The sequence below is a fragment of the Anopheles aquasalis genome, chromosome 2 (genome assembly GCF_943734665.1).
Source record: "Anopheles aquasalis chromosome 2, idAnoAquaMG_Q_19, whole genome shotgun sequence".
Lineage (NCBI taxonomy): Eukaryota > Metazoa > Arthropoda > Insecta > Diptera > Culicidae > Anopheles > Anopheles aquasalis.
The window spans coordinates 13995001-14010000 of record NC_064877.1 but is presented as its reverse complement, the minus strand read 5'-3'; the positions used below and the strand labels follow the sequence as shown (position 1 = coordinate 14010000).

Sequence of the window (15000 nt, the reverse complement as noted above, 5' to 3'; positions counted from 1 at the left end):
GTCACCGGTGCTATCGTCCCGCCACCAGATTGTGACCACAATGTCAATCATGTTTCTTGTTGTGCCGGGAAGCATTTTTTACTTCGCTGCTGCAATCGATTGACGGCTTCACATACATGCGCGCCCGCCATAATAATCGTTATTACCATTTCGATTATGACATTCTCGAGCTTCTACGCTGGGTACTACTGGGTTCTGGGCTGCGAGAGCACAAAATGTGGTCTATTCTTGGTGGGAGAACCATGTGTCGCCCTCGTGTGCGGATGTGTGGAGAAAGAAAAAGTCGAACCATTCCAGTTCAGCCCGTGGCCACGGTACGGTAGTAGTCACGGTGTTCGTTCCACTTTCCCGTTAAAGTCAATCGATCCCAGCCGAGGACACTCGTGCTGGACGCTCGGCAGCTTACACCTTGTAGCCGGTCCAAAAAGCACTAGGCACCAGGGGCTGTATGGCCGGAGATTTCTGTCAGTTACAGCGTTCTGCCGCACGTGTGTATGTGTTTGTGCCTCAGACGACATACACATTGGCGTCCACGACCAACCAAACGACCACGTGTCGACGCCATTGTTGGCCCATTATTTTATCGTTTGGAAATTGATTTTCCTGCCCCCTTTCCGGCTCTCTCTTTTTTTCGCTCTCGTTGCTCTACCTTTCCTCTACCTCTATCGATTCCAAACACGATGTCGAGGGGCTTCCGTACATCGGTCTGCAACATTATTGATCTCGCGTGCAAAGCCCCGGACCAGCAGGTTGATCGGTTTGCACGTTCGTCAATTATCTCTACCTTTCCTCTACCTCTATCGATTCCAAACACGATGTCGAGGGGCTTCCGTACATCGGTCTGCAACATTATTGATCTCGCGTGCAAAGCCCCGGACCAGCAGGTTGATCGGTTTGCACGTTCGTCAATTATCTCGCTCTCGGCGTAGGTGCGAGCGAGTGGTTTTCCGTTCGTTTCTGTTTTTTTTTTTCGTTCCACCTTTTTCGGGGTGCGATTGTGGATCAATATTGACCCAAATGTACGCGCGCGCGCGTCCCACCGCGAGAGGACAACTAATTGAATCGGAACGCGACCCGCCGCCAGTGGTGTGGTACTGATTTGCTTTTCGAGCCCCCCTCTCCCCTCCCCAATGATGATTGGATATTGATTTTACGGTCAGCCAGGACGCTTAGAACGCTCCTAGTGCTGCGTTCCGTTTTTGTGTGAATGCGTCGTGCCATCGAAGCGCTAGATTAGCCATCCAGGCCCCGAACGAACGGCCACGGGATTTCGTCGAAGCACAAAATCTAATCACACGGAGCAATTATCATTCGGAGGTGTCATTTGGTGTCGTTTCCGTGCCGATCTTATCGTCGTCATCGGTCGTCGATCGTCAAACTGGTGGCCGTCTTATCGAATATTCATCAATGCAAATGCATCGGTGCCGGGTGCCAGAGTGTGGCCACAGTAGTCCACAAGAAGTCAAAGTCATGCACAAAGTCGGTCGACAGGACTTTCAACGAATTGTGGCTACTGAAGACTTTGTCGGGGCCCATTTGCCTGATTGACCGGCTTGCCGGCAAGTGGCTATTAAAGTCCAACTACACACCGGGGCCGAGCAAATCACTCCAATTGTTCTTGGGCCGCACGAACAAGACTTGCTCCAGAATCGTCGCTGGGCAACATAAATTACCTTCCGCATCGGTGGCTATTCATGAGCCAGTGGGCATCAAGTAGTTAACGACATCAAGAGACGAGGCAGCGGTCACCTTGTGTCGGTGTGTATGTGGGATGTAAATTGTAAAGCACTGTCCGCAGCACTATAAGCTCCCAGTTAGCTGGAGAATGCTTTTAGGAAGATTAAACAAAAAGCCTCATCCTAGTGGTGGCAGTGATGGTGGTGGTTGTTAATTTGGCTTCGGAAGAGAAGAAGAGGGAAGCTCACTGAACCGTGCCCCGGAAAGGGTCATCGGCAGGGGTTTTATCGGGAGTAAATGAGTTGCCCCAGTAGGAGCTGCTGCTGGTATCTTCGCAGAGGAACTCGTGCTGGTGACATACGATCGGATCGACGGAAGATTGAAACGATGCCTCCTTCTCCTGGGCTCTTCCCTCCGTCCATGTGGCCGTTGATTGCCTTCGAGGAATTAGATTAGACTTGACGAAGGGCCAGTTGAGTTAAGTGAAGAACAAAGCCCGACCGGGAGGGGGGCCACACATGCACATATGTTGCGCATTTCAAATCTCGGAACCTTTTCTCTGGTACCCAGATCGGACCATATCAGGGGCCAGGGTCGTCAGTGGCACTTGACCCACGATGACATGAAATATTCATTAACTTCACCCCACCAGAAGGGGGCTTTCAGTGGATTACATGAAGGATTCCATTTTGTTTCTTTGCCGTCCTCTCTCTCTCTCTCTCTCTCTCTTCCGTCTCTCAATTATCGGACGCCTTCGAGTGTCGCCTTCCGGTGGACGTAGGATGTTTGGATTTTCATATCCCATCACCCTCTCTTCCCGGGGACTTCCTTCTTCTGAAGCTCCAGTGGAGTGAGTGGCAATCGAACCGATTAGAAGCGAGCACACACCAGATGTGATGGTCAGTATGGCATCCATATTCAACGGAGCTATCTACATCCTTGAACCCTAACTCAATCCTTGCTAATGGTTTATGCTGGTGTTTGTTTTCGATTGTTTTCCGTTATCTGTTCGGTGCCAAGCGGTTGGTTTGCTGTGCAGGACAAGGAACCCGGTCAGTACTCCGGAGTAGATAACGGAGCCCCCGTCGGGTGCTCCGGTCATCGAGTAACAGCAGCCTGGCGCCGATCCAAGGAAAGGCGATGTTGACGAGGAACGGGGACGAATTAATGGAAAATCTGTCTTGATAAGATTAGGGTGGACTCCGGGTATGGCCACCGGCACCCGTAGGAATGCGGCAGTGACAAGGACACTTGCGTTCCTCGATAACGAACACGACGACGAGGGTAACCATTTATCATGCCACCCAGAGGCGGAGAGACGATGGCAAACGGAGCGGTGTCGAGGGACGTTAAAAAATGGTTCCCTGGGCCCTGGCCATTGTTCCAGGATGTTCCGGCACATCCAAGCGGCTCATAAATGTAATTGAAACTCGATTACACACCCGATCGTCGGGTCGTGCGTTACCAAGCAGCCGATGCATCGATACAAGATGGCGTCCGGGCGTCGTAGTAGGCAAGGTAATTGGTGCATTGGAGCAATGTGACTCGCATTGTACAAAAGGCACCCCAGGATGTGCCACTCCTGCAACAGCAACATCGTTCGAGGCAATATGTTTTGTAACCAATTTTGTGACAACAAAAAGTTGCTACAAAATATCGCTGACAGAAACTCAATTAGGTTGCGAGTAGCAGGGAGGTACTTGTGGAACGTACCAGAGTTGCCTAGCGAACGTTCATGATACTAGGACGCCTAGTGGCGACGGTTTTAATTGAATTTCCGGACCGTTTTCGAACAGCATTACTTCCTGTGGGTTCGCATTTCCATTTTGCCCCAAAACGGCAATGGCATCACAGCGCACAGAAGGCCATGCAGTTGTTGCCTGGCAAAAGCTCCAATGAAACTTTAGCTTAAAGGAAGCTCGCTGGTTACTCGATACGCACACATGACGCTCGCCGGATCGCTTACACGCCACATCTTCGCCTCCGGCGGGCGTGAGAATGTTGGCCACAACTCAATTAATCAAAATCATATTAATATCCTCCCCAATTAGCCACTGACACTGACTGCCTGCCTGCCTGCCTCGGTCTCGGCTTCTCGTTGTCGCCCAAGGCGCTCGTTTACCCCCGCCCCCCAAAAACTAGTTTCAGTCTGTTATTCGGTTAGCTGTCAGGCCCAACATCACGCACATCACGGACAGTCACACACGCCGACACGAAAGCCGGTCGCGTACGAGTATAATTCAATTGCCAGACATTTTATGCCGGGACACAAATTTATGCAATTTCATCTGGTGACATCTATGATTGTGGCGCGAACGCCAGCAATCGCATCACGGTGCTCTTTCGTTGCCGTCGTCGTCGTCGTTGATAGCGCGACGATGAGCTCTCTAACCACATTACGCACCATCAGGAGCAGCAATAGATAGTCAATCGGATGCGATCGAACCGTATTTGCGCGCAAAGCCATCCATGGTGACGAGTGCTTACATATGCTTGATGAGCAGCAGCAGCATCGGAGCATCGGAGGACGTAAAATGGCGCACAAAAATGGCATTAATCAATTTCGTTCCCATTCCCTCGGTTTTCGTTTGAATACCAATTTGATTGCTAGCAGCCAGTAGATCATCTGCGAGCGTCAGTAAATTCCAGTACCACCGCCGTCACCACCACCATCGCCGCCACAATTCGACGAATTTGTGCGATGGAATGTGCACTGGAAATACTTCGCTCGGTGCTGGGGTTAAGAAGCATTGGACGATCTTCTTATGACTTTTGCTCTGGCTCCGGATAGTACCCTGGCATTGCCTAGAGGCGAAATCGACGGCCAGGGAGGCCGCAACGGGGCAACGGGGCAACGGGGAAATTCCAATTTTCCATGGTTCAGCAAATTGGGTTGTGCGAGCAAACGAGCGGCCATTTCGGGCTGCGCGGTGGCTCATCTTGGGCCATCAATGAATTCCACGCAAGCCATTCCAGCGGTCAATCGAGAGTGGACGGAGCGGAGCAACATTTCATCATTCCGACCACGTGCGCGAGTTTTCTGTGCGAACCAAATAAATCATCAAAAGCCCCGACAACGGCACCGATCCCGGTCATTAGGGGCCGCATTAGCAGCCACCATCATTGCCCATTGGACGGATGGACGGTTCGAGGCGCACACAGCAATCCAATAACGATCGATTGAGACCCCCGTAAAATGGATAAACGATCGTACGCCACACTGGAAAGGCACGATGATGGCCAAAGTGTCTTACGGGGGTGGGCTAATTGGAGTCGATTCCGTGATATCACAGTTCCATTCCCATTACACGGTGCTATAACGTTCGACAGCAAATACATGTCGGCCACCAAACTGGCACGCTACTAGCTATTCGACGACGAAGACGTACTCTCGGACAGGGAAACTTACCTCCAGCAGCTCCTAGAATGGTGGGAAATCAAAATGGAAACACAAAACGAGTTGGCCGGAATGGAACGGAAAAGTCAAAAAGGGACGGGGACAAATGAGAAGTGGCGAGATGCGTGGTACGCAAGAGATTATCGAGGGCATCGAATTGAGGTTTTTTTTTAAATTCAAAACATTGTCGAGATGACATTTTTAGCGTTCAGGAAAATTCAATTTGGTCACAAGAGTCGCGCACACGAATTTGCCGAACGGCGAAAGGGCAGCAAGGGGACCGGAGAACGGACATGTAGCCAAGGAGATGACCACAGAATATTCGTACGTACACAAGAACGGAAAGGTGGAAAAACAAAAGAAGAAAAGGGAAAAGAAAAACACGAGGGGAAAAGTAGAGGTAAGGAAAGTAGAAGAAGGGAGAGAAAGAGAGAAGAGAAAAGTTAGTTAGTATTTGAAGAAACACGTTAGTAACAGAGTTGGATGAGCGAAAAGAGGATGAAGAGAAAGCGTTCGTGTGATTGTGAGAGTGAGTGTCTGAGCTTAAGCTACTGTATCTGCCATGCAAAGGGGGGGGGGGGGGGCAAACAAGCAGTAATCACTGCCATACTTGTCATGACATCTTTAGTACCGCTAAGCTCCATTTTAATGCTCCAGGCCTGTTGTAGTGTGTATGCGTTTGTGTTAAGCTCAAACTAATGCTGCAGCTATATTAGTAAACGAATGTGATACTGAATGATGTAGTTGAAGCAAAGCAAAACTAAAAACGCTGATTTTTTTTCACGCTAGTATGTACTGCGGTAATGATGACGGACGAGTGTGTAGCGTCTCAACGATGCAATGGAGGCGCCCAGTGTTTTATGTTTTTTTTTCCTATTCTAGTAACTTTTGCGTCGTTCTCTACTCTATTGTGTTTGGTGGATGGTGATAAGTGAACAGTGTTCAGATAGAGTAGCAGTAGAGAGATAGAGAGACAGAAATAGAGAAACAGAGATAGTGATAGTATATAAGAAAGAGTAAGTAAGCGTCACTGAGGGATGCAATAAACTACGGAAACTCGTAAAGCGTAAACGGTCGTAACGGAATGGAATCGAAATGAATGAAACGAAAGCGGAAACTTCCAGCCCCGGTTGCACACTAGACGTGGGCCAAGTGTCCACCCACTCCTCCCCATTCAATTTTATGATTTCTTCGAACATTTTTCATCCCGACGCCGGGCCCTCGAAGCATGCAACATGACGAATGATTGATCCTTACCTGGGGCACGGTTACCGACTCGAATTCGAACCGAACATTTTCACCAAACTTTCTCCCCCGCAGAGGGAGCTTTTTCAAAAGTGAAATCTGTAACATCCTGGCACAGTACGCGTCATGCGGTGCCCTGGCACTCTCTCTGTCTGTCTCTAATATGACATACGCACCTGTCAGACACGCCAAAGAGGTAGGCGAGATAAACGAAAGAAGGGAAAAAGATGATGGTCTCGAATCTCATCCCTTACCACCCTTCAAAACGCCTTCGGGGGGGGATAGCGTAAAGACGGCAGAAGGGAGTTTGAGTGATTTTTTTTCCACCCCCTTCTTTTTCCGGGGAGGGAAAGGGTGGCGGGGATGAGAAAAACGGCGGAAACACGACACCTCGAGGTGTATTTGTGGTGTTTTTGAGCTGTCGGTACATAACAGCTTGTCGAGCATGTCGCCTTGTCCCAGACGCCCGATGGTCGACACCACCCACCCCAAACCGCCCCTCGGGAATACCAGCACCAGCAACAGCAGCAGCATTGTCGCCATCGTGGCGCGCGCCTTGCTGGCGTTTCGATTATGGAAGTCATTAAAATGCTCCACGAGCGCTCTCGTCGCTCATAGCGTAGTGAACCTGGGTGGTCCCCCCGCCCAGTGGGGGTGATGGTGGTGGTTGGTAACATAAGTTTGCATGTAAGCCCCTCCCTCACTCACTTCTTTCCCCGGCTTAGCGCGTGCTTCCGGCTACGTGCATGCCTAAGCAAGCAAGCAAGCAACCGGGCTTCAGTGAACGGTCCAACGCGAACATCAACGATGACGCCCTAGTAGTAGACGCCAGTGACAGCTGCTGGCAGACAGCTAGGAGTGTCTAGTGTTACATGTGCCTCCCATGCTCCATGCTCCATGCTCCATGTGCGTTCATGTGCTATGTCAAGCTGTGTTCTGTGTTAGCAAGAAATCGCAATAAAACGGAAGAGCTGCACAGAGCGCGGGCATCACAGCATCAACAGCGCAGAGGGCTTACAAAAGGAGCGCCTCGCCACCCGAATTCACCATTGCGCCGGCATCGCAAAAAGCGGCCCCGGAAACGAATGGTTGGGGATGTCAGTTCGTTGTTCACCAACCCCCCTGGTACCTCATCCTTGGACCCTCTCTCCCTCTCTGTGTAGTTTAGTAGGAGTATGCTGGCACTACATTCCTAATGATCGGCAGCAGTGTGGAGTCAGATACATTTTTGCATCTCTTCTCGCCTCGAACTGAACTCTCGGTCCCGATGATGTTTCGAAAACTCGTTCTCGCATGGAGAATGAAATTACAAAGCAAGTAGTAGCCGAGTGATTTTGTGCGCCTTAAATGCTTTTATGTACCAAGGAGTCCCCTTGCCTGGTTGGTTAAAGTGTTATGCATAGTGATTCTGCTTTTAGCGTGTAATTATCGAAAATGGAAATGGCAGGTTTGTCGAACGCACAACCAAGGTATCGCTAGCAAAGCGTGCGTCTGGTGTTGAAAGAAGCTTTTAAAACACTTCAACAGCGCGGAACACGAAGGTATCGAGCTTGGATGGCGTTCTAACCAACGGTATTGCAGTGCAAGTTGAAGACTATCGAGCTTCGGTACTCGATACTATTCATTTTCTACTATCGCCGCTCCTCGGCTTTCATCCCGAGTGGTTTCTATTCTTCTCTTGCAACGCCGGTGAGGATCGATGGTGCTCGGTGAACTGATGATGGAACATCCCATCCCCCGGAAAAGAGTGAGTGAGTGAGGCTGGATTGGATTTCGCACCTTAACCCATCGGAAGATAGCGGAAGAAGGGGCCCTGTTGTACACCTCGTGTTTCTCGTTGTGTTTTACACAATGAAAGTGAATTATAGCAAGTTGGCTCGCCTCATCTTTCACAGACCAGAGAGACCAGAGAGATTGTCCTCGGTGGTTCGGTGCAAAATCCTCGGCCACGGGCCAAGTGTTGCAACCGATCGTTCGCAACACGGAACCGAAACCGGTTTCAGCCAGCAATCAACGTTGAAATTCAATTAAAAATCCAGTTTCCTGGCCGTCCTCGGGGTGTCCTCGGGATGAGCCGGATGCCGGGCCGGAATGAAACCCGGAGCGATATGATTTCCGATCCCTCCCCTCGGGATTCACTCGCCCCGCATCACTCGCCAAGGAACCTTCCTTCTGGTGTCCGCCAGGCCATCAGGCGACGGAGGTTTAATGATTGAATTCTTGTGCACCAGACAACATTTGCTGAGCAGCGACCACGGGAAGGGGGGTTTAGTGAAAAAGAATTTAATAAATACCACCACCACCAACACACCTTTCACCGTCGTCCACCCGCTGGCTACCAGTGGAACCTCACCGTGAGCATCCGGCAAGACGCCAAGAATCTTGACGAATTAAAAACTTTTGATCCATCGCCATCATCATCCTCATCACGGCTAGCGAGGGGGTGAAGGGAGGACAGCAAAAGCTCCACCGGCCCCCCTCACAATAACCGCGTCCTTTGCCCCCTTCCCGTGACATTCGATGAAAGTCCGTCCGTCGCCTGGACTAGAGACTCGCTTGTAGCAATTAATTTGCGAAAGTAAATTGAAAAAGTTTCCTCCTCCCCTCCTCCCTCTTCCAGGATCATCTTTGACCGGTTCGAATCCTAATGGGTGTGAGCCGTTGACGTTCTGTGACAGACCGCCAGAGAACGTATTTGTTGGATCGATCGCCCAACAGCAGCAGCAGCAGCGGCGGGCAGCAAAACATTGAGCCAACATTCAGCCAGTGAGAGTGAATGGGAGCGACGTCAGTTTTTGTTCTTTTTCCTCCGATTCCGGCCAGCAATGTTGCAGGCCACCACCAAACAGCCACCAAACTTGAGCGCCAAAGAAGTGAACACGACTCGGCAGCGACAGTATTGAAGCTTTCTTTCTATGATCATGTTTTCGTTTCCTACTTTTCCTTTCTCTTTCCCGTCCATCATCATCGTCATCGTTGGGTTCAAACTTTTCAAAAGTCTCGTTGCCCGGTATCCGGTCACCTCCGGCCCGGCACTTGGGCACCAAACAGGCGGCATTAGTTTGGGAGACTTGAGGAGCTTCTAGCTGCCATTGAGATGGTTTACAGCTGAAGAGCCGTTTCAATAAACCGGATTCCACCGGCAGTGCGTCTGTGCGAACGAATTGCACGAAAGTTATGCGCCTTTTACTGTCAATTGACAGATGACGAAGAAAGGCTCCGCTTTTTGTAGAGCGCACCCATGATGGTGTTGGTGTTTTTATGATGCATTTATATTGATTTTTGGAAGGTTGCTACTTTTAATTTTTTTTTTTGCTATTTTACGTTACAAATTTAATCCTGGAGGTAGTATTCAAGCAGAAAATTTATCTTTCGCTACCCAGTAATGAGTTATTGAACACGCAACGTGGTTATTTGTTCAACATGCAATCGATCAATTTATGATTAAAAGAGGAACATATTGCAAATAAAAACAGCAATCATTCAGACGGAAAGGTATGATTTACTGATGGCTACACATTTACCCAGGTGTATTTATGTATCTCAAATGAATTCCCATTCGCTCGCTTTCAACCATTCATCACCAGCAGGTTTCAGAATCCTCGAGAGAATATAAAAAAAAAACCAAGGGCTAAGAAGTAACTTTATCCATCATCTCATTTGCTAAGTAGTTTGTAATGAACAGATCCTTCCATCCTCCATCCTCCGTACATCCTTGAATCGAAGTTCCAACGCCAGCAGTTCGATACTATGCAATCACTCCAATGAGCCTTTTGGGGGTTTCAAACCCCATTGAAAGCGAGCAAAGAGTTGAATGAATGGTTCTGTGAAGCGCTGCTAGACGACGCTGCTTGCATTTTGCTATCCATCCGCTTTTTGATGAGCAGGATGGCGCTGCTACAGACTTTAGGGAATTACTGATGCCTGATGCACGTTCTCGCCAACTCGCCTGCGACTGGTGCATTCCGCTAAGTAGAATCTCCCCAAAGGGAAGACGTGCTTCCAGCTGAGGAGCATCCTAGTCCTTTCGTAGTCTCTTCGTTCGTTCTTTACCGGCGGCCCTTCGGAAGAAACGGAGCTAAGCCCGGGGTCTAATTTACAAGATTTCATTTGTACAATCTTAATTCCCACTTGAGCATCGCAATGTATCGCCCGGACTTCTCGTCGGTCTGTGCATTTTGTGCATCACGAGCAAGCCAGTTCCTTGCTCTCTTGCAGTATGCTACAATGATGGAGAGGACGGGCATACCTTTCCATTGCATCGCATAATCCTCTGTAAAGGACGAAGCGGAAAAGTGGAGCCGGTCCCGATTGCATTTGGAGTTTAATTTGAAATCTTTTCCTCGGAAACCCTCAGGTGAAGGCGACTCAGAATGAACTGAGGGGAAAGTGAGGAAGGAATGCTCGGGAATCCAACGCAACGATTTGACGATGAGCGTCTTCTTTGCTGTTGCTTCGCAGGGACCACACAATTCCGACCGCAAAATCGTTCAGATCCTGCATCAGCCAGGTAATAGCGAGTTAATTAAAAAACTGCTATCAGTACATTGGCGAGCTGGGGCTGTGCTGGAGGTCGAGGAGGATTAAAGGATTTCTTTAATCATTAACAATTTAATAGTGTACAATGCTGGCCGAGAGGGTAGATGGAGCAAAAATATGTCAACTAATTCTACGGTATCGTTGCTTTGCGTTGCGTGGAATCTAATTTTCTACTGCGATAATCTTACATTGTTAGCGACGATTCGCATTTCCAATTATACCAAATAATTAAAATGAATCCTTTACTTTGAGTAGGATGAAAAAGTATAAAAATGGATCGCTGTTCATTAGCAGCTGGATTTTTTGTAACAAATATTTAAATTTCTCTCGTGATTCAAACTTTGTAAAGTTATGTAAAAAGTGATAAAGATTCTTTTGAAATAATGAAATACTTTATCTAGAAGCAGCACCATGAACTGGACATTTTAAAGATATGGCACCTGCAACAAGTATTTTTCAGCTAGTGTCAAAGTTTAACTAATCTTCATAACCTCAACAGGTGGTTCAGTGACTTAACCTTACAAAACGGACGACTTTGGAGCATATTTTTATTTATTACAATAACATATGTTTCTCCATTAAAGCAATACGTGAGCAGTAATCATGATTTTTACCCACCAACTGATGATCCCAACGGTACTCCAGTACAGCCTGTGGGCAGCACTGAAGAAGGATCACTCTCAGTAAATACCTCTAGTTGCTGATGACAGCAATTAACGTTGTGTGATTAGTTTAATCGTAACAAATGTGACAAGATGGCTTACACTGAGCCATATTGCAATCTTCTCTTCTTATCTCTCTCTCTCTCTCTCGGGCTACGGTCCGGAGTACGAGTAAACAAACGATGCGAAGGCAAAGTTTGTGAGTTAATATGTGGAGATTTGTCACCGGTGTGCACTGGGTCCATCCGTACATCCTGTTATCCTCTGACAACGCGCCTGAGGAGGACGATAGGCCAACGCGGTTCGCAAAACCGATGATGGTGTTGTGTTCCCTGATGGGAACACCACCACTCCAACCCAAATGTGTCGCCATTAGAAGGACGTCGAGGCCTGTCTATCCTTTCTCTCGTGCACTCAAGGCACAAGAGTGTCGTCGTCGTGGTCGTTGGTCACCACATCACGCGCACGGCCATCGTCTGCCTGGCATCGCGGTCGGTTTACGTGGCCTATGTTCCGGCGAACCGACGGCGACTATTTGATCGATTTTCCTTCGGTCATTTGTGGACGTTTTGCCGTGCCGAACCAGGGGGTCTACCAGAAGGCCTGCCACTGCACTGCGCGCCTCGAAGGCGGGGCGGTCTCCGCTGTATGCCGCATTGAAGCAAAACGCTCGTGACTCGTGTGTGCCTCTCACTCGTGCTCCATTCTCCCTAGGCGAGCCTACGGTGGAAACAGAAGGGCTCAAGCGAGTGAGAGAGACATAGAGCGAGTGAGCAAGCGAGCGAGAGAGAGAGCGCGTGGTGGACCCACGAACCAGCACGGTCACGAGGTTCCGGCAGCAGAAGCGTGTCGAAACGACGCATTGCAGCCGTACCGCGGTAGGATCGCAAGTTGGATGATGTCCCAACACAACCCAGCGGGTTGGCGTGCAACGTGCAGATCGGATTTGACGTAGGTGACAAAGTGTGACAATTAGTCCCCTAGCACACAGTGTGTGTACTTATGGGAAGGCTACTGCGGTAGCACTAGCAGCATTAGCCAATCGAGGCACGACACATACACATAAATATACACACAAGTATACATTTACACCAAATACAAACACAACACAACACAACAAATACACAATAGAGGCTCGCTAGCCGAGAGATCACGGCCGATCAGGACGGAAACGGAGCGGAATACGAGCGGAATGCAGAACTGGTGCGGGAGCGCAGGAACGCAGGAAGATACGCCGGGAAAACGCTGGCCCGTGGGCCGGCTGTGTGCGCATTTTGCGTACCGAAGGCCCGGAGGAGCCGGACTCCACACTCCACAACGGTTAGCGTAGGATCGATGTTTATCAAACGAGTTACAACGAGCGAGCAAACGACGCAGACGTACGGAACGAACGAGCGAACGAGCGAACGAGCGATCGAGCGTACGGACGTTTGTTTAGAGAGCCCCTAGAGGTAGCTAATTGATAGACATTGATACAGAGCGGTGAAAAATCGAATGTTCCCTACCGTACCGAGAAAATTCATTTTTCTCTAAAGCGCTGTTGGATTTTCACTAACTACTAGCTATCACTGGGCGCCACTGTGGTTGGCCGCTGTCGGTGGTGTCGAAGCTACCGTCCCGCTGGCACCGTGGTTTGTGTTGCTTTCGCTGCTGCTGCTGCTACTGCTGCTGCGGTTAGTGCACTAGGCCAGCTGCGGCAAAGCTGGTGCACTGCTTGGCTGGTGGTGGTGGCGACGGAGGTGCCGTGGTGGTGCTGTGATGGTGATGATACCCGGCAGGCAGCGGCAACGGGTGGGGGGAGGAGTGGCAACGGCCAGACACAGACAACCTGCTGGTGTGATGCCGTGCTGGCGACTGACAACACACAGTGCGCCTCGCGGATGGTCGGTGGTCACTCGTCTCGTCCTTACAGGCACTGCTGCACACGACCACCACCACGATGATCACGACGGCCACGACGATGACACCACATGGAGGCGGCCACGGGCCGTGTGTCTGTGTCGGTTTTGTGATGCGCACGCTGGTACTGTGTGGACTGGAGCGCTGTGTGCAGTGAACTGAACGTTCCAAGTGCTCCAGCATCAAACCAAAGCCACCGACAGAGGCGACAGTTCCGCATCCACCAAGAGCCGAAGCCGAACCCGGCGGGGCGCAGTGTCCGCACCGACTTGGACACTTGCCAAACCCACGACCACGACGACGACGACGACGACCGAGAAGCTGTGTGACTTCGGGAAACCGGATCCGAGGACGACTGACGGTGCTTCGTGGTCCGGACACGGAGATTGAGTTCCGGTGTTCGTCCTTTTGCTCGTGGCACGTGGCAATGCGCAGACGCGTGCCTCGTGTATCTTCTGTCCTCCAAACGGCGCCCTTTAGCGCGCCACGGTTGGCACTCAGAACGCAAGCACGCAAGACACGAAACACCCGGCACGATCTGGCCAGTATGAGGCCAAGGGGAAAAGGATGGGGAATGGATTACATCGCGCGGCGCGGTGCGGCAGGACAGCACGGAACGAGTTTGAATAAATTAGCACCGAAGGGACCAAATCGCGCCTCTAGATTTACTTCCCCCTTGGGGACCGGGCGGACTCGCGCCACCACCACCACCACGGAACATCCTGGCTGACCCAGTGACTGGTGGCCGGGTGGTTAGTTGTGTCCACCACCAGTGGACATTACTGTGGAGACCGGGGGGATTTCTAATGATTTACTCAACGCCAGCAGATCGCGCGACTACTTTCTTCGCGGTCTCATTTGCCGATTGACTTCTGGAATGACGGCTGTCCTGGGTAAGGGATTGGAGGGACCGTAAACAGGCATTAACGCACCAGGAAGCGCGCGCGTGTGTGACGCAATCAGTGGAACCGAATCCGATGTGTCGAATTTCCGGGGAAATCTTTTCTTTCTTTTTATGGATCTCAGTCACCTCACGGGAAGTTCCCCGTCTGCCAATCGCACATACAAGACGGGCAAGGGCTTGTGGGGGATTTGCAAACATATCCGGGGCCCATACTCGGGCGATTGCTTGCCAGCATAATGAACCCATGGCCACCGGTCTGTCCGTCAGACATGTGTGTGTTTCTCTTTGGCAGACAGCAATCCCTCCGCCAAAGTTTCGCGCCAAAGCCGGTGACATGTTTACCCTGGAGGCTTTTTACTCTTAGGGAGTCTTAAGGCCAGAGGATTTAGGAGGAGGCGTTTTCGGTCCGGATGCTTCTGTGTGTACCGTTAAAGCAGTTCGAGGCGCCCGAGGATGATGGAGTTGAATTTAATTGACCGCCAGCCAGTGAGGCTCATAAACAGAGGCTAAATGTAGGATTTCCGGAGGATTCGTAGCGAGCGCATATACGTAGTTCGGTGTTCGGATCGATCGAATTAACAGGATTAGGTTAGTGTCACGCGCGTTCAAATCAATTCGTTAGACCCCGGGGTGTTCCCGGGGTGTCAGTCGTCTGTGGTAGCATTATCGGTGGATGA

At 50.3% G+C, this 15000-nt stretch overlaps 1 protein-coding gene across 10 annotated transcripts in view; it reads right to left on the bottom strand.

Annotated features, from left to right (window-relative positions):
- LOC126572633 (complexin) overlaps positions 1-15000 on the bottom strand; it is a 137836-nt gene that overhangs the window by 28293 nt on the left and 94543 nt on the right. For 7 of the 10 annotated variants that reach the window (XM_050232086.1, XM_050232084.1, XM_050232081.1 and 4 more), the window contains exon 3: positions 5087-5098. The exons of 1 other annotated variant lie outside the window; for it this stretch is intronic. In XM_050232086.1, the coding sequence (XP_050088043.1) occupies positions 5087-5098 (12 nt within the window). Of the gene's footprint in view, positions 1-5086; positions 5099-13030; positions 13561-15000 lie in introns of those variants that run through there. 2 more of the 10 variants (XM_050232089.1, XM_050232090.1) reach the window with 1 other exon arrangement.